The sequence below is a fragment of the Alligator sinensis genome, unplaced genomic scaffold (assembly GCF_000455745.1).
Source record: "Alligator sinensis unplaced genomic scaffold, ASM45574v1 scaffold844_1, whole genome shotgun sequence".
Lineage (NCBI taxonomy): Eukaryota > Metazoa > Chordata > Crocodylia > Alligatoridae > Alligator > Alligator sinensis.
In genome coordinates, this window is record NW_005842715.1 from 358,451 (window position 1) to 382,773 (window position 24,323).

At 41.5% G+C, this 24,323-nt stretch overlaps 1 protein-coding gene across 1 annotated transcript in view; it reads left to right on the top strand.

Moving 5' to 3' along the window:
• The window catches only part of SHCBP1 (SHC binding and spindle associated 1), a 29,737-nt gene extending 21,225 nt beyond the window's left edge, over positions 1-8,512 (top strand). The window contains exons 9-13 of the mRNA XM_025216243.1: positions 388-519; positions 2,842-2,960; positions 3,717-3,803; positions 4,140-4,281; positions 5,616-8,512. Coding sequence (XP_025072028.1) covers positions 388-519; positions 2,842-2,960; positions 3,717-3,803; positions 4,140-4,281; positions 5,616-5,938 — 803 coding nt within the window. The 3' untranslated portion in view covers positions 5,939-8,512. The remainder of the gene's footprint in view (positions 1-387; positions 520-2,841; positions 2,961-3,716; positions 3,804-4,139; positions 4,282-5,615) is intronic.
• Positions 8,513-24,323: the final 15,811 nt, after the last annotated feature.

Consider the following 24,323-nt stretch of genomic DNA (forward strand, 5'->3'; position numbering starts at 1 on the left):
TCAACTGGTGGTGTGCACCCCTTTGGAAATTTTGAATAGAGGTGCAAATTGTAAGTATGGGTATTCACATACTTTTGATCATAAACATCTTTCGTGGAGCTCTTAGACATAGTCTGTGGACCTCCAGGCATTTGCCAACCACAGGTTGAAAACCACTGCTGTAAAGGTATCCATTATGTCACCTTAGAGTAAGTTGATATCAAAAGGAGGATTGTGGGTGGCCTAAGTGATTGAGGGGAGGGGGAATTTAGGATGATAGAACTCAGGTGGTAGGTCTCTAACTCCAATTTCACTGTTGTGGTAGGTATTGAGCTCTTGAGTTCAGCTGTGAACCACTGTAGCATGTTTACACAGGAATTTTATCCTAATCTAAACTCTTCTTTTAAGGTTATGGTCTGCCAGATGATATTGTCATAGAAAAGCAAGGGAAAGGAGACAGCTTTGTTGACTGTTCAGGGGCCAATGTAAGAATCTCTAATTTGAAGTTTGTTCAGCATGATGCAGTGGAGGGAGTCTTAAGTAAGTATTGAAATCCTTGTGTCTATTTTTTCTGCTTTGACTACTGATGGAATTATACCTTTGTTAATTTAATTAGGATCAAACATTTGAGCCTACTGGTTTCCCAGAAATTAATATTAAATGGCCCCTATTGGTATAAATATTATACCTTCATTTTTTCCCCCAGTTATGAATAATCTGGAAATTAATGTCACTTCTAGCCATTGTCCTGCCTGACAATGACTCCTATCTTCATTCTTAAGTTAGCAGGTAAAACTATTTTATCTGCTAAGTCTACCTTTCTGAGGGTATTTGTACACATGCATGCGCTGCAGGGTCAAGCACTTCAGCGCAGGCATTCACATAAACAGCAAAATGCACATCAGTGCTGAGAAAATGGCGGCAGTGCACTTTTGAATTAAAACGCATCAAAGGTGTTTTAGTTCAAAAGTGCGTTGCCATTTTCTGCACGCTGACGCGCGTTTCCCCATTTATACAAGTGCACGTGATGCAGCGCTGGGCATGTCGACTCACGTGCTCTGCAGACTCGATTAATTGAGTCTGCTCTTGCGCACTAGATTTTCAGCTTGTAGCATCAGACAAAGTATGTGTATAAATGCCCTGAGTTGTGTCATTCTCCAAACAGGAGCAAAAACATTTAACATCTCTGGCAAAGAACTGCCTTGGAAATAACTTACTATCTGAACCAGCCTCTCCTTTTCCCATAGACCAGACACTAGGGGTGTGCAAAGCTTTGGTTGCCAATTCAATTCGGAGAAGATTCAGTTCGATTTGGATTGAATTGGGAATCCAAAAAAACCCTCCAAATCAAATAGGAAAATGCTGCTGTTTTCATCCAAATCTGCCAAAAAATGATGAAGTTATAGGTATTTCAGTGATTCCCCATTATAGTCTATGGCCAAATCACAAAATCTCCCTGAATCAGTGCCAAATCTTCTAAAGCTGTTTCGGCTGAATCATTTCAGGATAGTGATCTGAATCTCTGAATTGAATCACTGTCCTCTGAATTGGCTGAATCCGAATTGAATACTTCCCTATTTGCGCAGGCCTACCAGACACCCTGTGTTTTCTGACAGACAAACTTTCAAACTGAAGCTCAGCTATAGGGTTGCTCCTCAGAACAATTCTCTAATTTTCTTCCCTACAGCATTATTTATATGACAGTCAATGAGGTCCATTCGTACTGTTCTAGTCGGCAGCCTGGTTCTATTGTTCTTCTTCAGCTTGTTGTCCTCTGTTGGGCAAGTTAATGCTGCTGTATTTGATGTCATGTCTCCCCCATTGTCTTTGTCCAGTAGGCAAATGAAAACCTGAGTGTTTTATATGCCTGAAGGCATGATTGCTTTTCCTAGGCTCAAGGCAATATTATTTATCTCAGTCTCAGCTCTTCATTAAAGGAACTCCAGTTGTAAAGAAAACTATGCCAAGCTAAATGCCATTATCTCCTTCAGATCTCTAAATCTGTTCATGGTACAGACAGCTTTTTTGATCCTCTAAGGAAAAATTAATCCTGGTGGCATTTGTTGGTAAGTCTGTTGACTATGGCCTTCTGTCTTTTGGAGAAGGTGCTAATTAGTACTTTGCCAAATAGAAATTTATTTTTGGAATGTCATGGTAAAATGTTTAGCACCTTGATACAAACATCCCAGATTTCACTGGCTTAGGTAAAACTTCACAAAGTTTGTGACCCCCATCTCAATAATATCTGAGTCAGACTACTAATATCAGTGTCATGTGTGCTATATTAACATTAAAGCTCACTTTCCCCCTCCTTTCTGCTGCTATGTGGTGTGGAGCTGGTCTCCATGTGTTGCAACGTAGAAGTCATGAGGTGGATTAGACTTAAATGGGGCTGCAAGGTTGGACACATGAATGAAAATCTGCATAGCACTGGTATCCTGACCCTAACACTTCACTCTAGTTAAGTACCTTTCCCCAATTAAAACAGATAGCTATAAAAGAATATTCAGTTGAATATCAGTCTTGGGAGGTTCACTTGTACACTGCCTTGATCCTCTCTGGTTTGGGCCTTGGATTAATGTGCTGATGTGTGGCAACATAGCTGCAGTACACTGAGAGTCCTTGGAATAGTATAGAGACTGTCTGTATGTTAACTTGTCTTGGTCTGGTACCCAGAAATGGATTAAAAAAAAAGCTGAATGCTGCTGGGTCTGCCTTCTGGGATTCACTGAAACCTTACTGCAATAAATTGAGTTGGGCTTGATGGACAGAAATTTCTCTTTTTTTCTTTTTTACTCATTTTATGCTCTTTTTTTTTTTTTTTAATGACTTCTAATGCTAACAATCTGTGTTTGAGTGCAGGTGTCCACCATGGGAAAACTACCCTGGAGAACACTGTATTACAGTGCGAGACTACAGGTGTTACAGTGCGAACATCAGCTGAGCTGTTAATGAAGAATTCTGATCTGTATGGTGCCAAGGTATGAATTAATTCTTAAATCTTCATGCAGCTGTAGCTTGTATCCTAAAATAAAATGAAGCCTTTTGCTGCTGAATAGGGAAATGTCCTCTTCCTTGATTGCAACTTCCTTAATCCTTTAAAAAATCTCTAATACATTTGGCTTAATTGTCTTGGTTTTCAGAAATTGGTCACAATATTCTTTAAATCTCATGACGTATGTACCTGTTGAGGGAGACTCAAATGAATGTTGGCTTGCATAGAACACTGTGAAAATGAAAAGCTAAAAAAAATCCATCTATGAATGAAATAACCTTTGATGCATTTCTGGAGCTGATCCATGTGGATATAGCTGTCTTCAAAATGAGCCTTGTTTTTTCTGTCCTCAAATATCTTTCTTCCTCATTAAGCTTCACTCCAGTTGAATTCCCGTTTTGACCAACTTGCCTGTTGATTCTTACAAGGAGATGGTCAGAAATCTAGCACTTGTTATAATGTGGCAAGTGAATTGGCATTGGGGTTGGGTTGTTAAATACAAATAGAAACTTATGTATGTATTGCTCAATTACTCCTCAGCAGGCTTTCTTAGAGTATGACAGTAGCAGTGTCTGTGGGCCTCTGCTTCTTGAGTTAGTTAGCTAAGTCTGTAGCTGGAGGTAGTAGCAGATTCCTGTGTTGTCTAACTGCTGGATTGGAGAGGGGATACACACTAGGATACACTGGGAAAAAGTCTGAAACGGAAACTTTTCAGGAATTAACTCTTTACTTCACTGTACAGGGTGCTGGTGTTGAGATATATCCAGGTAGCACATGTACCTTGATAGGCAATGGCATACACCACTGCAGGGAAGGAATCCTTATAAAGGTGAGTTCCAGGTAGATCTTGTTCAAGTATCTCGGTAAGATTCATACCAATAATTGTTTAGGTATCTTGTGAAGTTGCTGCTTTTAAATTTTTAGTACTGTTTGAAAGACAAGGAATGATAGTGGAGTCAGTGGATTTGGAATTTAGTCTGTTGTAGTAAAATGTCCCCTTTATTCAACAACTTTAGGAAAGGAAATGCTGTTAACTGTCCCTGAATTACACAAAGATTTAGATTTTCTGTATTAGATGTGCTCTCTTTGTAAAATAAACAAAGACAAGTTCAAATTGCTCGAATTCGCTAGCTATAACTTATTTTTATATTTGTCTCTCTGGTAGGACTTCTTAGATGACCATTATGACTTACCCAAGATAACTATGGTGAATAACGTGATCCATAACAATGAAGGGTATGGATTTGTTCTGGTAAAACCAACAATCCCTTCTGATGTGAAAGACAATCCTGCAGAAAAATTAGAAGGTATTTTTTTCTTGGGACCTTTATTTTTTTTAATAGAGGTCTGATATGGTGATTATTTCTAGTGCGTTTCTGTATATTCTTCATATTACTCAGTTCACCAGAAAGAAACTCTCTAAAAAGGCTGAAAATACTTTGGATGAGTCTAGGTTCTATTATAATTATGAGAATACTGGAATTTCCTAGATTACTGCAGAGAAACATTTCAGGAATATGTGCAGATTATGCAGGTGTGTAATAACTTTGGAATTCATTCTTTTGTCCTTGGGTATAAAAGCATTTTATAGAGTATCACCTGATGTTTGTGCAGTCTTAGTTGGGGCACTTCAAGCATGGTGATTTTGAGGAGATCCTGACTACTCTAACTTTTTAGAAAAAAACCCTGCAACAAAAGAGGATTTAAGATGGGTCTTATGGTTGTCACATTTGAATTCTGCCCTCCTCAAAATGTGCTCAGATCAGTGTGTTTTGAACCAGCTCTAAAATTGTGGAGTTGCTCTTCAGTGAAGAGAGAGGCTTTCCAGTTGATTCTTTCCTATCTAGCCAACCCATGTGCTTTGTCATACAAGTCCTGCTGGACTGAAGGGCCTACACGGGTCACACACAGACAACAGGGTGTGGAAACAGAAAGTGGGTGTGCTCCTCACACAGTCCTTTTTGGCAGAAATTAATCCTCTGCTCTCCTGTTCCACCATGTGGCCAGGTTGAGACTTGTGCCCATGTCAGTATTGTTCCCTGTAGAAAAAAAATGTAATCATTTCATATGTTAAAAATGATTGAAATATTTAAAGTCTACTTAGTTGTTTTATCTAAAATACATAGCAGTCTCTTGGTCACATATGAGTTTCAAGATTCAAGAAATGTTCCTCTCAAGCCTCACATGGCTGTATTTGGTATATATGGCTCATTATTAAACCTGTCACCTAGAAAGTTGGGGATTTTGCTTCCTTCAGATCATTAACATAACATTCACTGTCACTTTCCTTTTTCCAGAAGCAGTTTCCTTAAAATCCTACTCTTGTATATTTAACAATTTTGGAGCATCTGTCTGAGCAAAAGCATCCCAGCTGCAAGCTGGCTTCTTTAACTTGTTCTGTTCTTTGTTTCTATTGTACTTTTTGTCTATGCATTGGAGATTTAGGTTCTTGCAGACAAGAGCTGATACAGCTAACCTGATATACTTGAAATAATAGTAATACTGCAATATAAAACACATTTCCATAAAGACTGAAGAAAACTAAATTCCACAATATTAAAAATCTGACATTCTAAGTAGTTTAGCTCCTTTCTGGCATCTGCATAGTCAGTAATAGCCTTCTCATTGTTTTCTGACTTAGAAAATATACAAAATACCCAGTCAGATGGTGAAACGGACAACATCAGAAGCTTGGGACCTGAAAAGCTGTGCGAATGTGCATCCAATGAAATGGAGCTTTATGAGAGAACTGAGATTTCTGGACAAACCGAAGGCAATTATGAAATTGCGAACGAACTTGGTGCTACCTCTGCAAAGAAAAGCCAGATGCACAAGAAAAGGCTGAGTGAACTGGGAATCACAGAGGCTGATGACAACTTAATGTCTCAGGAAATGTTTGTTTCTATTGTGGGCAATCAGTTCAAACACAATGGGAAAGGAAGTTTTGGCACATTCCTTTTCTGACTCCCTCCCTTGGAATGCCATTGCAGTATCTGATTTGCACAAGCTATTATGTTCACTCTTGCTTTCACAGGTTTTAATTTGACTCATCTGCCTTCCATGATGTCTATTGAATGTGATGAATTCAGGAGTATTTATTTTTTTAAACAATGTTCATATTACACATCATGAAATGGCTATGTTGCCCAAACATGGGCAACACAGTGGATGAATAGAACTCCAGTCTGGAAGCCTAGTATGGAGAGGGCAAATTGAAAAGCTTCCCCTTTACTAGCAATGTACCCCATTTTTACCATAATATTTATTTAACTTTAAATGTAAAGCGCTTTTAAAAATGTAGGCACCAGAATTAGAGTGGACAGTCAGTGCAAAAGCTGAGTGTATAACTCCGTCCATGGTGTTTCTTTCACACAAATTCATTTGATTTTTTTTTTTCCATATAACACTGGCAGTGCTTCATTCTTGTAAATAAAAGCTTTTTTTTTTTTTTATAATTAGGAAACTATTTGCACACTTATTTAGTAGGAAACCTGTCCTTGTGATATACTGTTTACAAGATTGATTAGGAAACCTATTAAACATCTGGAAAGATGGTATTTTTCCATGCTAGATGTAAATTTTCACAGCAACTTTGTAGTGTCAACTGCTGATGGTGTCTGTAGAGCTTTTCTTAAGCCATAGTGTGCTCTAAATGAATTGCAGTGAGTTCCAAAAGACACGAATGCAAAGTACATGCTTGTATCTTTCTCTGCAATATTCTTGTTGTATCCTGAGATGGTTTTCACACACGCCATGTGTTGACAATAGACCAACTTCTGGTACATTATAGAAAACGTAGAATCTCTCTCCAAACCATAAAAATACTTATCAATATAACAAAGGCAAAGCACATCAGGTCTGATCTTGCAAGACTTGGAGTTTTCTTAATATTCCATAAGGTGAATAGATACAGGATCAGACCTGGGTTATATTGTTCTCATTTGAGGGGAAAATTGCATTGACTGCCCTCCAAGTGAGGATTTGGTCCCATAATTGTTAAAATGCCCTCCTGCTTACATTACTTAATTAGAATGATTCTTTATCCCCATTCTTTATGCGGTCTTTGCCCTTTGAGATACGTAGATTGCTTTGGCACTTCTATTTGAGAGTGGGTGTAAGAATGGTTGCTAGTCAGTGAGGGTTGGGATATTCCAGGAGGTGGAAAAATGCACACTTTGGTGGTGAAGGGAAGATTATATTCCAATGCTGTGCTCTAGAAAAAATTCTGAAATAAATTTTTGGTTGGCTTACATTATTGATAAGCTGTTATTTATAAATTCCTGTGAACTTGACTCTGTAGTACTTTTTACCCCAGCCTTGCTCAAATTGGGGTGGGAATCAAAAGCCCCTCAATGCATTTTGTGTGTGATACAACTCATTGTTGATGCCGAGGATAAACTGACACTTATGGATTTGTCTCAGGATTCTGTTTCACTTTCTGCAATTTTGACTGTTGGAACGCAGAGAACTTATTGTTGCTCCTAAATCTTAAAAGCCACTTTGTGCAGGCTTTGCCACTTCAGATGCTCAGATTAAATATTTATCTCCATTGATTGATACTGAGAATTGAATAGCAAGCAGATATCACTTCCACTGCAATTATCTTAATTAAGCACAGAACCATGTACTTCTGCTAACGAACAACCATACAGCAGTTTTGTCATGACCTAAGCTTTGTAAATGTGGCTTGAATATTTTAACACTAGGATTCTCAGTAGTCTTATCTTTAAACCAGGGGTGACCAAGATCTGGTCTGCAGGGCACACTATGGGTCTGGAAACTTGGTGGTGGGGGAACAATGGCAGCATTTGGTTGCCTCAGCTTCTAGAGCTGTGGCAACCAAGGCTGCTGCCTCTTACCAGCTGCCAGATTTCTGGACTCATGGGAAGCCCATGGTATTAGGTGGGTTGGGGCATCACTGCTGTAAACCATTCTTTATGTCAAAAAGGATTTTACAATTCATAAAATGTTATGCACACAGATGTGCTGTTATATCTGCATGTTATGATTTGCTTATTTGTGATTCTTATTTTAAAAAAGAGGCAAACTTGTAGTTGCCCATGGTTCTTTTTCTGCCCCTCTTTTTTCAAAACTATGACCATGACATCTTGTGCAATATAAATATCATAAAGCACTATTCTCTTTTTCCAAAGGAAAAGGAACCCGAATTTAAGGGCCTTATCAATAAATCACTTCCCTCTTGTATACAGGTTTCTTTTCAGTAAGCAGCGTGTACGTTGGTAGAAAGAGTGAGGAGAAATGGGTGGAGATGAGCATGAGGCATACAGATGGCAATATTCCTGCCATACACATGGAATTCCTGAGCCCGCAGTAGAATGACATCTGCATCTCAGTCTGGGGAAAAAAATTACATTAAAATAACTATGATCATCATGACACTTTAATTAGTTGTACAACTTGGTAGGTAGATAATCTTTTATTAGAACACAAAGAATGTGCTGGATTTGGGAACTTTTTAAAGTGAATCCAATCACAGCCTATAACAAATCATATTGATGCAAAATAGACCCCTGCCTTTCTTTTTAGGGTCAATATAAAACAGAGCAGGTGTAAGTGAAAGATTCTGTTAAAAATCCAGTGTACTTAATTAAAGGTCAGCTAATGGTATTTTATTTACATCTAACTTTTAGGCAATATTGGCTTATGACAATTTTTTTTCCTACCAAGTTTTCTTGGCATTGGGCCACTTCACTTTTTAACAATGTAAACAAAAGATCCTTCAGTTAATCTCTGTGTGTACTGGGCTTATTACCTTTTTAGGATACTGCCTCAGCTGTAACACAGGGAATTTGACTCTTGTCAAATAAACTGTTTTTGAAATACTCTTTTAATTTTTATAGACTTAATCATCTTATTGCTACATTGGCACAACTAAAATACATTTTAAATCTGCTTTTCATAGGTAGCCAACTGGCAAGAAAAAAAATATCCCTAGTTTTGTTTTTATGTCTTAATACAATTGCCAGTGAAACAAATCCTGTTTTGAGATGCAAAAAGTAAATTAGCATTTTTGCTTTTCATCACAGTAGGTGTATTAAATTTGCAGTGCACATTTCCCCTTAAACTTTCTAAACTCGTTAGAGGGGAAGAGCTAACAATGAATTGTTACTAGATCTCAGCATCTAGGATAATACACACTTCAAAAGACGCTTTCTACCTAAATCCAATTGTCACCTCTCCTTTTTGAATAATTTCTTTGTTTAAAATAGACACAGTAATTCAGTATTATGCAGAGATTCTCCCTTAATGCAAAGCACTCTGTCAACACCTGTAATTCTCCTAATAGATATAAAATGTACCTGTCTAAAACTGTGAATGAGTGTTTTGTAGTTGATGGGGGATGAGTCTGCTTCACCACACATTAAACCAAGAAAGAAAAGATGGTGCTCTAGTGAGTAATACAGCCTAAAAAGCTCTCTGGAGGGGAAGCTGATATGAATTGATAGAAGTGCGTGGGCCATATACTTAACAACGGAAATGTGAAGGGGAAGAGAGTCATTTGAGGAAGAGGCTAGGGACTAATGCTAGCCAAGGAATCTGCAGAACATGTTTATTAGTTGTAGTATTCAAAGCTACTAGCTGCCTTGTTGCTCAGAAAAATTAAAGAAGAAAACCCATTCTAAAGATTTCCTTCCTTAGTCTTTCCCATCCCTGGGCTTATAAATTACTTCTAGAATTATGGTTTCTAGAGGTAATGACATCCTTCCTATTGGTGGATGTTCTCATATAGGCAGCCAGTACCTGACCATTGAGTTTATCATGATAAACTCGTCATTTCCTTATGTTCCTTATTTGTCTGCCTGTTTCTGTCCCTTGGCTCTTGTCTTACTCTTACAGTGGAAGCTCTTCAGGGCACAGACTGTCTCTTTGCTCTTTGTAAGCCCCAAGCAAGTTAGGTGCAAATGCAATGCAAAAAATTATAATCCTCCCAGGTGTCTGGAATTAGCCTGCGTTGTTGACTTCTCGCTTCAACCATGTAACCCTCACCTCTACATGGTTCTTCTGTATTATATATGCAAAACCTATTAGGAATTGTAACATGGATTCAGAGTAGCACCCATCAGGATCTTGCTCATGTCTTCTGAAACCCTGACTAAACAGCCTGTGAGCTAAGGGTGTTGTTACATATTACAATTTGCACATGCTAAATTGGAATATTAGGTGGTATTAAAGTTAGTAGGAGGTATGAGCAGTCACATGTAGTATGAGGTGTAATGTTTACAGTAAGCTCTGATGATCTCTGCCCTACACAGCTCTTACTAGGAGGCCAGTGTCTGAGCAGTTGGTTGAGAGCAGCTGTCCCTGCTTCTCTCTGGCCACTGGCCAAGCTGGGCTCTCAATCAGAGGACCCCAGCTTGAAGCTATCCACCTTGCCCCTTCTCCCCCCAGTTTTATTATCTTCAGCTCCCTACCCCCAAGCCCAGTGTCTGGGTAGCTAATTGAGCCCCACAGACATGGGGAGTGCTTGGCAGAGCAGGTTAGGAAGGAGGAGTGCACAGGCTAGTGGTGCTGGCACTCCTGCAGCCCTGCCCACCTGTCTTGTTGGCCTGGCCCTGCAGAGGCTTCTCCTGGCATGTGCATTTGTTTGCTAAGGACCTTGCACCAGGTGCCCAGGCTGGAGGAGGGGAGTGGGTAATGGGGCTGGTACAACAGTGGAGGCTTTGGAGCCTGGAGGTTTCCCTGCCTGACTTAGGCAGCCCCAGGAGGCAGGTTGTGCTCATCCCCTTCCCCATTTCTCCACTAGGACCCAGACATGCGCCTCCTGATAGAGGGTACCAAGGTGATGCACAGCCCCACCTCTGGGACATTGCATACCCTGCCTTCCCTGTGCTGGTCCTTACTGCTCCTGCCTGGTGCTCTGGACATTCAATTCCAGCTGCCTGGGTCAGTGCATGTCCTGTGCTGCACCTCCATGGTGAGTGTGCTATCTGTTGTCCCAGCCTGCCACCCCACTGGGGCTTCAAAGCAGCCCAGGATGGTGTAAAAATCCCTCTGAGTCCAGCTGTCTTGAAGCAGCAGCAAAAGGGAGGGGTCATGCTCTGGGGTGGGTGGCGGTGTCAGTTTAGGGCCAGTATCATCCTGCTGGGCAGTAGAGTGCTTGAAGATTGTCTGTGGAACTGGGGAGGGAGGTTGGGGGAGCTGAGGTTGAACCTTGAGATACTGGAGGACTGGAAATTGCTCATGTTACCTCTGTGGGGTACTCAGATGACAACATAACACAGCTTGCTTAATGCAGTCTGGAGATGCTCCTTGTGCAATAAGGTGTAACTTTATGATGGTACAAGTGCAATTGGCATGTTTTCCTTTTTGAATGCTTGGAAGCTAATGTTTTAACTGCCTTTTACACATGCCAAGTGTAACATGTAAGAAGGCCCTAAGGCAGGTTGCTCACTGTGAACCATTTTATGTGTTGAACTGAATCTCATTGACTTTTAAAGCAATGGGTCTCCATAGGTGCAGGTGTGGCCATCATGTAGGTGGAATTGGGGCTTGCGGGATGATTTTCATTATGGTTATTTGACGTGAACGTTTGTCTGTTCATTGAACAGAGACTAACATCATGCAGGAGTTTTCATAAGGAATTAGGTTTGCTGTGCAAGAACGTAGCACATCCTCCTTTTCCCTGCTTATACCTGAACCATGGCCAATATTGCATGATGAATTGTCTTAATCTCTTTTTCCTGACAGCAGATGGATCTATATTCTTGTTTTCTGCAAGTCCTTTCATCCCAAAGGATTTCTTACCAAAACAGCCACTCATAATTAAGCGCTGATATTTACATGTCTTCATCTAGGTCAATAAAAGTGACATGTAAAAATCTTCTGTTTTGAACAACTCTAGCTGTGTGCCTAGGGCTTATGAAAAGCCTTTTGAGGCAAATCAATAGTGCTGGAGCTTCTGTTTTAAAACTCAGTAAATGATTAATAAGGCAAGTTAAGAGAAATCAATAACTTGGTATATATCACTTTGCAGGTTGGACAATATTTTTAAAAGAATTCACTTATCTTTTCATTATAACAAAACAGATGAGAAGTGCAGCCAAATTGATATAGGCTTTGTTATAACCTATAGTTCAACACCAACCTCCTTTTTTCATAAAACATTCATTAGCTACCTTAAAGGGCAAGGGAACAGCTGATACAGTGTAAATGACTGTATTATAACAGCAAAAATCTTATTATTTTAAGGGAATCGGTGTCAAGTTTTGGAGTTCTGCCAGTTTTCAGTAGCTGAGGATTAAGCATAAAATGTCTCTTAACTAACTCAGGACTTTCTCAGCTTCAAGTCATGTAATTGTTACAGGCCCCATTTCAGATCTATGAAATGGATGTAATGTCTATCTGAGACAGCACTATAATAAATGAGAGATGAAGGCTGTTGGCAAAGAAATTACAGCATGCTATGGCTACAGCATTGATCCAACACTGTCACAGCATACTATGGGACTTTTCTCTTAATTGTTACTTTTGTTTCCTTTTAACAGTTGCTACAGCTATTTTCACCTGTGGCTTTCAGACTATGATGGTAGCTTGTATTTATATTGTCTTTAATCCAAAGAACTCAATATACAGTTACAGATATCTCAGAGGTAACAAGTATTATCCCTATATCACAGAAAGGGAATTGATGCGTGGGAGCATTTATATGAGTTACATAAGCTCCCAGAACAAAACTTTGGTAGGGCCTGGGATAAAACCTGATTGGCTCCTGTTGTAACTAGGCCATATTTGCTCCCCTTGAGAAGATTGGATTGGATAGGGCAAGCCCCCCCCCACCCCGGTTTTGAAAACCATTCTTCATGATCTGGTACAGAAGTTCTATAGTCTAACTAACTGGTCTAACCTAAACTGATTAAGTCTGATATTACATCTGTCACGACCCAGTGATTTTGGTGCCTCGGCACTATGGAATTTCTTGGCCACATGAGAGCTCCTTTGCACGGCAGAGTGTTCTGCTGCAATTGAGAACCCGCGTGTAGGAGAGAGTTCCCGCCAATTTGCAGTTTCCTTTGCAGGATGCATTTCTTCCTTGCAGCACAGAAATGCACGGTGCAAAGAGTTCCCGCTATTTGAATGTAAATTTGTGCCCCGCTATTGGCCAGTGCTAAATTATTCACACGTGGCGGCTAGTAATTGGCTCGCTGGCCGTTTAAAATTCCGTGCGACTTCTGCCCAAGTCGAAGAGCTTTGAGCACGCTGCAGAGTGCCTCTGAAGTTATCTGACTTGCGGCTGCCGATCGATAGACTGATCACCTATCGATCTTTCTTCCCGTCGCCGAGCGCAACCCCAGACATACCCCTTTCCCCGCCGGCTTCGAATTGCGGACGGATTAACTGGCTTGGGCCTCGCCAGCTGGAACAACTCGCGTGGTTGTTCAGATGACCGGACCACCTGCGTCGTGATTGCAAGCGGCGTGAGTAAAGTTTTTTGCAACCAATAAGTTGTGTCTGCCTCTCCATTCACCAGCCCGCCCTAACGTACGACCAATTTCTAACGCAACTCGAGTCGGTTCTGGCCGTCCGAGACAGTTACCTAATGTGCACAGTGTGTGCACTGAAACCAAGCTAACACTCAGGCTAAGCATTGAACTTAGTGAAGTTCTGGCTCTGATTGCCCAATTCTGCAACTGCTGCAATGTTTTTCTCCTCCAATGGGTCATAGCCTAAATACTGCAACCCCCCACCCCCAACCTCACTAACTTCAATAGGAATACACACTGGCTCTTAATCCAGAAAAACTTGCTATGTTTGGCATGTTGGGAGTCACCAGGAGGACTTGTGAGATTCTTTAACCAGGTGTGTAAGATCTGGATGATCTTTAGGGACACAGGACTGGAAGGGACCTCTTAAACCATCCCCAGGGCTGCATGGAAATTGTGTACCAGATGTTAAATCCAAAATGGTCCTAAAGGACACCTGTTCTGTCCCCTCGCAACATTCCTTGAGGCACTGTCCTAATGCTCTACAGCAAACCAGGATCTTCAGTACAAACTCCCCAAAGGCCTCAAGAACTTCAGCATGCCTCAGGAAGAGAGTGGAGAGACCAAAGATGCCAGTAGTTCCTTAGCCTCTGCATTATCAGGGAATTTGTTAGAGAAAATATGCCCAGATGGTCCTATGTTTCCTGACTTGCACAAGAAGTCCAGATTGTGCACCGGCATGAGCCCCTCCAGATTGTGGCCCATGCTGGAAGAAAGGCAAAATACCAAAGGGTCATTGCCAACCTGACATGGGGAAGGAGACTTCTTCTTGCCCCCAAATCTGATGGTCAGTTTGACCCTGAGCATCCAAGCAAGACCTAGGTAAGGTTGCAGGGGTCAGAAACAACTCGTTTCATGGAAGGGACAGTGCAATCGGATGAGAAGGTCTTGCAATTGGTAACTGAAGTTTGAATGCGTTAGGCTTGGGATAAGCCTGATACATCTGTTCTTGTTCAAATTCGTTTCAACATACGTGATCAAAACAGTACACAGTGTTCTCATTACATCTTACTAATGCTTCCCTGGCTCTGCTAAATGTATTTCACAGATCACATCAGGAAACACGTTAGCTTTTTCATGGCACAATCACGTTTTAAGTTCACACCATCACTGTAAACCTACAATCAGGCAATATGCTCAGGTCGCTCATCATGTTTGTCACCTGTAATATCTGGGCTCCCAATTTATACCAAGAGTTGGTTGCTAGTCACAAAGTGCAAACCCCTGCATTTCACCACGTTTCTATGCCATGCTCCAAGGTTGTGTGCTCTTTCTGACTGACACTCCAATTCTCCTCCGTATTGTGAAAAACCTCCCGACTTGGTATCATCCAGAAGTTTCATATGAGCTTGTCTGTGCTTACACGTAGATCAAAGAAAAATATTAGACAGGATAGGCTCTCAAACAGATCCCTGAGGAACTTCCCTACTAACCTCTCTCCAAAGCGAACAAAGCAGATATACTGAAAAGTAAATTGTTTTCCTTTTAGGCAGCTCCTTATCCACCTCTCCGTTTCAGTGTTTATTCCAGGCTTCCCACCTTACATAATAATATCCCAGCCACAGCATCAAATGTTTTGCTTTAATCTAGGCAGATTAGGCGCACTTCATTGCCGTTATCTAACAAGTCAGTTATCTTTCTACGACAGAAAATCTGGTTAGGTGGCACAAATCTTCCTTGAATAAAACCATGTTGTCTTTTATTGCATTTATCTCGGTGTCCTTGCAAGAGTTCCTGAAGGAAATAATCAAGCCATTGCATGAGACCGACAAACCCAATAGACCTAGAGCTGTCCAGGTCTCCTCCTCCTCCCACATATTTTTAATATATTAGGCACTATATTTGCTGTTTCCATCATATGACAATGCTCTCCACAGCCCAGACTGATGAGTGCTACAAGTGATTTTATTTCCTGAGCCAGTTCTTGCAAGAGTCTGAGGTGATGATCTGCCCCATCCCTATCCTCCACAATAACCAAGCTCAGTTTTGCTTCCACCGCAGATGAGCTCACTTCCATTAGCCTTTCCTCAACCTGCTGAGGTACCTCACCATTACCCTTCTATACACCTACATCCTTACTGAAAATGAAGGCAAAGTACAATTTCAATGTTTAGGCCAAACTTAGATGATCATTAATGTCTGCTGCAGCTTCAATGTATAGCAGCCTGTCTTCTTCTCTTCGAGCTCTTGTCTACATAGATGGCTGAAGAACCCTTTGCTATTCAGTTTAGTTCCTCTCTGCAGGGCGCAGCTCCACTGGGCTTCTGGCCACTCGCACTTTATTGCAGCACTTTCTGACTTAAGGGACAGTTCTTGCTAATCAACACTTTTCTTTTCCTCCTAGGTTCCCTGTTAAAGATTGGTGTTTATTACCCCAGTTTGGTCTACAGCACTTCCCTACCAGCTTCTTCATAGAAGCACAGAAAATTAGGGTTGGAAGAGACCTTAGGAGCATCCAGTCCAACCCCCTGCTCACAGCAGGACCGTCCCCAACTAGATCATCCCAGTCAAGGCTTTGTCTAGCCAGGTCTTAAAAACCTTCATAGATGGAGATTGCACCACCTCTCTGGGTAGCTTGTCCCAGGGCTTTACTGCCCTCCTCATGAGAAAGTGTTTCCTAATATCCAACCTAAACTTCCCTTGCAGCACCATGAGCCCACTGCTCCTTGTTCTGTCATCTGCCAACACTGTGAACAGCCCAGCTCCATCCTCTTTGTAATCACCCTCCAGATAGTTGAAGGTTTTTATTAAATCCCCCCTCAATCTTCTCTTCTCCAGATTAAATAAACCCAATTCCCTCAGCCTCTCCTCACAAATCCCATGCCCCAGCCCCTTAACCTTTGTTGCCCTCCACTGGACTCTCTCCAATTTTTCCACATCCTTTCTGTAGTGGAAGGCCCAAAACTGGACACAGTACTCCAGATGTGGCCTCACCCATGCAGAATAGAGAGGAAGAATCACTTCCTTTGATCTACTAGCAATGAACTGGCTTGGGCCCTGCCAGCTGGAACAACTCGTGTGGTTGTTCCGACGACCGGACCACCTGCATCGTGATTGCAAGCGGCGTGAGTAAAGTTTTTTGCAACCAATAAGTTGTGTCTGCCTCTCCATTCACCAGCCCGCCCTAACGTACGACCAATTTCTAACGCAACTCGAGTCGGCTCTGGCTGTCTGAGACAACATCCATCCAGGTCTATCTTATACCAGGTTCTGCTACTTTTAAGTCAATCTATTTGCATTGAACTTCTGTTCTGTTGCAGGTTTAGACTGGTGTCCAGTCACGTATACTGGTTTATGTGTAATGTCTGCACCTGGCCCGCAAGATTAATAGGGGCATCATCACATTAAAGACTTTGGGAGGCTTCAAACCCTTTGTTTCTCTCATATTATTTTTTTTGTTTGCTTTCTAATCACTCTGGGTTAATGTGGAAATATTTGGTTCAGGGTTACTTCCACCTAATATTAAACCTCTGGCTGAACAGGAGAAAGAAGTCATGGAAAATCTTGCAAGTGTTTTCCAGAAGTTCTGTTTTCCAGATTTCAAGAACTTTTGCATAGCATCATTCATTATTATTACTGGTGAAAAAATGTTGCCCCCGTTGGCATCTGACTTTAGATTGTGCCTTTAGCAACACTTGTGCCAATCATTATATCAGAGTTAGTACAGATGCAACTTGACTGGCTCTGAGTAAGAATGCTGATGATTTCCACAAGGAATAGAAACCAGCTCACTGAGTAACAGTGCAGGAGAGCTTAACTGTTGTTTTGGAAAAGAACTGACTTAAGCACATGCTTCTTTAAGTCCAGATGAATGAGGAGGCAATGCAGTCATTTTTCAGAGTAGAGCCATCCTTTCCATGGAACATTTGTCCTTTACCTCTAAATAACTAGCACGTACTCAGCTGAAGAATTGGAAGACCAGATGCTTCCCATTCCACTTACTCATCTTTAATAGTACATGGCTTACTGGGCATTCTCACTGAAGCCAATTGGAGCATTAGTGGAATAAGGTAATATTCAGTAAGAGGGCGAGTAGGGGGCAAAGGAGGATTTTATGTAATCTGGTTCTTTTGTTTGTTACAAAATAATTGTTCCTTCCCAAAAGAATAAATAGGCTGTTGTCAGTATGTCTCTTTCTCCGTATACCCTATAAGTAACCAAGCTGTCTCCTGAGAATTATAGATAAAATCACCTTATGTTGGTTTCATGTGTTTTAATTTGTAGGTTTTGGTTGGTATGGGAACTTCTAAAGCCATTCACCATCTAGAACATTTTATAATTTTGCTTGCGTTGAAGGGATGCTTTGAACTACCACCAAGTAGGGGAGTGTGCACCTTTCAGCTTGTCGTATCCTTAATACTACAGAACCTATGAATCTCCAGGTCCTTCACCTGCACAGTGGGATTTTTGTTTCCAGATTTCTCTCTTACACCATGTTTTTCTTCTGGATAATATAGTGATAAAATCATGAACATGCCATTTTATAGCATAACAAGCTAGAATATAAAACAAAAGCACAGGTGCATATCAAGTTACATTTTGGAAAAAAGGTTAAAAGTTTCATAATCAAATAGGTCTTAAAAGTCATGTTTTATGGAGCTTAGGAAAATCAACAAAATACAATTACTCTTTGGCTGATTCCCCATTTTATTGTCAATGGATAAAATATCTCCCTAGGCTTGAAAGGACAGTTGGCATTTTATTACATATGACGTGTATATGTCACAGTGTAATGCATACAGAGTGGACAGTGCTTCTCAGTAACTAAGACCAAGGCATTGAAAAGTGACTATTATTTTGCATGCCTCAATTTTGGGTGTGTCACTCATAATTTAAAGAGGCAGTGCTTTAAAGATTTTCTGATGGGGCACCTGACAAAACTGAGTCATCCCAAACTATTAGCCACTTTTGAAAATCCCAGCCCAATTGTGTCTCATTAGTACAGCATTTAGTTCTAGCGTTCACTTTCCAGAACTCTTTTGAGTGCCTGCAGCTTCCATGAGCTTAAAGTGGAATTACAGATGCTCTATACTTCTGAAAAGCAGGTTCATAGTTATCATCATAGTTTGTTATCATGGGATTTTGCTATAGTCTCCCCTCAGAGTTGTGGCTTAATTGGTTAAAGGGAAACTTTCTGAAGTTAGGGTGTTTGCTAAACTGGTAGGAGTCAGCAGGAAATAAAGGTGCTCAATGGAGTTGCATGAGAAGCAGCTTCTTCATCCTTTGAGAATTTTTGAGATTTCAAAACTTTTTCCATGCCAAACTGGAAGAGTTCGGAGACCTTTTGAAATGTTGTCCATGCAGGGTGGGGGTCGATTTCCCGTTCCTGTGAAAATGTTATTTATGCAAGTGGGAAAGCTAACAAGAAGGATTGGGAGAATGTGGAAGAGCCAACAGCTTGTGGGTGTCAGGATACATGCCTGGGAAGTGAGAGGAGGAAGCTCAGTCCCTGATCTGAAGGAGACAAAGCAAAGCCTTGCAACTCAGGCTTCCACCTCCAATGGGAGAGTCCTGAGCCTTTGGCTCCTCTGGGACTTCACACACTAGTTTTGATCACAAATTTCATCTTAGAGTGGAACTTTTCCTTGAAAGTGTTGTCAGAAATAGTATGTCAAAACTGAAATTTTTCAGCAAACAAGATATTTTCTGACAAAGAAACCTTTTATCAGAAAACTACCAATCAGCTTTTGTGCTCAGCACCTTTGGAAATCAGTCCATAATTGAACAACCTCTGTCTAAATTAACCAAAACAGAGTCTGGAATTTATTTAGTAATGAAGCTTGGATCTAATTAATCATTGGTTGAATTAAGTAGACAGCGCCGTGAGGTATTTTTCCCCTTCTAAATTCTTTGTACCTGCCCTTAAAGTTTCTGTCACATTATTTTCAAGATTATCCTGATCTAGGATTATTTCCTGTCAAAATGGTAAGAGAAGAAACTCTGTCCAAGTCATATTGGATCAGACTATTCATACAACTACTCCCATATCCTGTCCCTGAAAAAGCCAGTGGAGATTTTCTAGTAACTAAGATGAGCTGGAATAACTTGATCGCAGAAACATGTTACCACAAGAATGCCAGCCAATCTTGGGCCTAATTAGAGTAGCAGTCAACACTTTTTAAGGTGCCCCTTTTTCTATTCCCAGCTAAAGGAGGGAACAAATAAAGTAACCCCTTGTCCTTTATTATGTGAAATTAAATAATATGCCATCTATGTATCTTGTCAGAAGCGATAATTAAGTATTCTCCCACAGCAGGCTTGCCAGAAGCAGCATGTTATCATGTGTCGGAAAAGATTTTTTCCAGTGCAAAGGAGTTCTGCCAGCTGGCTGGAGTGTTTTGATGGAACATTCTGCCTCGTATTCTGCTCGTAACTAATTAGTGTGGGTTTTTTGTTGCAAATGCAGGGTTTATTGGTAATATGCAGGAGACCTGAGGTGATAACATATTAACTCAGCTGAAACTGACAGATTTTTATAAACCAGACCTGGCTGCTATACTTCTCCGACGTGTAATCTCAGGGAATGTCTTGTGGATTATTCTGTTTAAAATCCATTTTTACTCATACTTTTGAATAAACTGAATGCATCATTTTCAAATCTTTTGGGAAGAATGTATTGGTTTTTCAGAATTTCATATTTTGAAACTATATCCCAGCATATAAACTATGGCACACATGAAATATTGTATTAAACATAATAAATGCCTCAGTTAAGAACCCTGTATTAATAACATTCCTGTCTGATTCACCAGAGACCAGCTCCTTCTCTTACTGTGGCTAAAGCCAGTCCAAATGCAATAGGCCATTGTAGAACATATCCTATTGATCAGGGTGTGGAGATTAAGTTGCCCTAATGCAGAAAAAAGGCCAAGTTATGATAAGAAAGCTACCATTCAGGGTGGAGCTTGCTGATTAGAATACATCTGAATACAACTAGAATTCATTAGAATTGCACTAGAATACAACCTGGGGTTTTTTTAGCTTTGCAGATCTCTGGAGTGGAGCCATAGGGCAGGGATGGAGGGCAGGAAAGTGATTGCCATTCAGAATGCTGTTGCACACTAAGATTCATGCGCAGCTGGGGATGTCTAGTCATTATAAATCATATTTAACCAACTGTTTTATAAGCTGCTTTCTAGTGGAAGATCTATTTTGCCGTTGAGGGCAGGCAATATCCATTTCTTTTGGTTTAGCAAGGAGGGTTATCTGTGCATTTTACAGTGATATTTGGGATGGTTAAGGCTGAAGATGAGCATTTGTGGACATAGTTGGAAGACAGTGACTGATATCCCTAACTGTAAGGTGGTGAGAAAGAAAAGAACCAGACAGGGCCTAGTTGCATGAAGCTCCCTCACAATGCTTGCTGATGGTGTGAAAACATGAGCCCTCTGCCCTTAGAGACGTGTTGGCTAGGAAGGATTCCCAATCCCACTTCCTGTTGCTAGTTCTCTTCTGGATAAAGTGGAGTGGTGATGGTGTAAGGAAGGGCTTTGTGCTGGACTCCTGCTGCAAGGACACGATTGACTGAGAGTTTGAGTTCAGGGTTGGGGAACAGGTCTGGGGATTAGCCCATTGGAGTGGTTTTTGTTACTGTACGTCGTATGGCATGTGAGAATCAGTCAAAGCCCAAATGGGAGAAAGCAACCTGACTGACTACAGCTATGACTATACTTGCAGCCAAAATGTGACCAAAACTCATGTAAACATATCTAATCTGGTTTTAAACTAGAGATTTTGGCTATGCCCAAATGAGTGTGGATGTTTTGGCTCCTGGGGGACAAAAAGCAGTGGCACACCTTGTCGCTGTCACTTTTCCCCAGGGAATGCCCATGCCATGCACCCTCTGGCGTGCAGCAGATTACCCCAAGCGGATTAGGGGAGGCTGGGGATGGGAACTGTGCTGGCCCCAGCAGCCTTACTTGGGGTCCTGGGGCTGGGAATCTGCAGCCATGGTGCTCCTGCAGCTTGGAGCCTGGCCAGCAGCTGGAGTATGGCTCCGGAGCACCAGGCTCTGGTTTTGGGCAGTGTGCGCTACAGCTGAGTGCGCTGCCCTGCTTTTTTTCCATGCAGGTTTTTTTTACCCTGGGATCTCCCGGGGTCAATCCCTCCTCCCCCAACACTGCAAGGTAGCAGTGTGGGAAACACCTGAATGTGTGGTGGTTGACACCACAGATGGGTCTGTGGCACCACATACTGCACAGCCATGCTCATCTGGACGTGGCCTGTGGGTACCAGTATTAACCTTGCCATGGCAGCAAGGAGCTCGGAGAGGACCAGCTGCCCAAGTGCATGCCTGGCTTCTTAGACAGGTTTTGCAGCCTATGCTCAACTATGTGATTCTGTGGTTACATTGCTATGGTACCTGAGCTCACTGGTTTAAAACTAGCTTTAGTGTGTCTGTGTGAGCTGCAGTGACACCTTGACATACCCTAAGGGATGAACATTGCAGTGATAAAAGTAACTTGCTGATAAAAATGTAGACATGACTTTTGGATGAATTCCTGTCTGCCTGAAGGTTGTAACAGGGTTCCTCACCTGAAAGGTTTGGAACTAACTTTGCAAGAGAGTGCAGTACCTACCACAGTTGAACGTGTTTGTTACGGTGATGGTGCCGCTTATAGCGGAAAAATATATAAACAGTTTCAAGTGAACAGTAAGGCTCATAGCTGCTTACTCCTGGCTTGTTCCTTTTTCCAGTGGAAATGGGGCCACCAGTTTACAAGGGAGCAAAAACAGGATTGGAAAATACAGTTTTTGCAAAAGATATTTTGGTTCAGTATCTCCTTAGCACTTAGCACAGTGCCCCTTGGACTCCAGCTTTCCCTTGATATTAAAAATCCTGCCCAGTGAAGATAACTGCTCTTTCAATTCCAGATTTTTATAATAAAAAGCTAAAGTTTCAGCTGGAGCCACAGATAAAATGTGATTTGGAGATGTGATTGTTCTGGCCCAGTTCATGGGGGAAAAACAGATTAAATTGTCTGAGTGAACAATCTCATTTTAGATACTACCTAACTGTTGGATTTGAAAGTTTTACTTTTTTATTAAAAAGCAAGATACAGAAGGTTAGTAAGTCTCACGGTTTAGAGGTTTTAAATAAGAGTCAGTAAAATAGGATATAAATTAACTATTGTACTAACTTGTTGGTGAAAAAGTCCAGGGGGAATGGAGAAAAGAGGCATTTAAAATTAATATACATTTTTGATACATAATATAGATCCTGGGATCATAGTATGATTTTTTTTTAATATATCTATATCTATAGGAGGATTTTGAATTTGTGGGAGCTCATGCACCATTAAAAAAGCATGATTAGATGTTGACTTGGGAATTGAGGGTGATGAACACGCAGTGTAAATTGAATGTGGGTGAGGCTGAAACCTGTGAGGCACTTCAGGGCACAGTGGTAGATGATTAAGTTTTTCAGAAAGGTACCTCCATCCACTCAAGAGGCCACATTTCCTCATTTTAGGATCTGACAGAGAAGGCGATTTCATAGTGTACTCAATGATTTGATCAGTTCCCTGGCTGTTTGCCATGTAGCACAGGTATTCCCCTCTCCTCTCACTCAGGATCACATAGCACCTAGCTTCCTCTTCACAACTGCATTAGTCTATAAGGCTTACTTGGAAAAAAAGTATCAGGAGAGCGTTCGAGCTAATTTGAACTCCTTAGTTCTCTTGATTTCCAGCTGCTACCAGTTTACTAACAGCTCTGAAGATGACCAGCATGTGGTTCATAGTCCAACAACTATAGTCTGAGCCTTTAATCCAGTATAACACACTGTCAACTGGATGGAGTAGCCAACTGTAGCTGGCTTTAAACTGCCAAAACAAATTAAAAAATGAAAAGCAGCAACAGAACCAAGTTCCATATTTTCTGAGTCCTCACAGTGTTTTGTAGATGTTCCTCTTAAAAGATTTTTCTAAACTTGCCCCTTTGCTTAAGCCACGATCTACTGCCTGGGGAATTGGCTCTGTGGTAGGACCCAGAGGGTGATGGTTGATGGGAGTCAATCGTTGTGGTGCGCTGTGACCAGTGGGGTCCCTCAAGGCTCTGTCCTTGGGCCTACACTATTCAAAATCTTAATTAATGATGTGGACATTGGTATCAGAAGTGGACTGGCCAAGTTCGCCGACCACACCAAACTCGGGTAAAGTGTCCACACCTGAGGACAGGAGGGAGATCCAGGCTGACCTTGACAGGCTCAGGAAATGGGTGGACAAGAACCTGATCATGTTTAACACCGAAAAATGCAAGGTTCTCCACCTTGTGAAGGAAAACCTGCAGCATCCTTATAGGCTCAGCAGTGCTACGCTGGCTAGCACTACGGACGAAAGGGACTTGAGGGTCATGACTGACCACAAGATGAACATGAGCCTTCAATGCGATGCTGCAGCTAGTAAAGTGAGCAAAACGCTGGCTTGCATCCATAGATGCTTCTCAAGCATATCCCAGGACGTCATTCTCCCCTTGTACTCGGCCTTGGTGAGGCCGCAGCTGGAGTACTGCATCCAGTTTGGGCTCTACAATTCAAAAAGCATGTGGAGAAGCTTGAGAGAGTGCAGAGGAGATCCACGTGCATGATCAGAGGTCAAGAAAATAGACCTTATGATGAGAGGATGAGAGCCATGGGACTCTTCAGCCTGGAAAAACACAGGCTCAGGGGTGATCTGATAGCCACCTATAAGTTTATCAGGGGTGCTCAGCAGGATCTGGGGGAACGTGTGTTCACCAGAGCGCCCCAAGGGCTGACCAGGTCAAACGGTCACAAACTCCTCCGTGACCGTTTCAGGCTGGACATAAGGAAGAACTTCTTTACTGTCCGAGCCCCCAAGGTTTGGAAT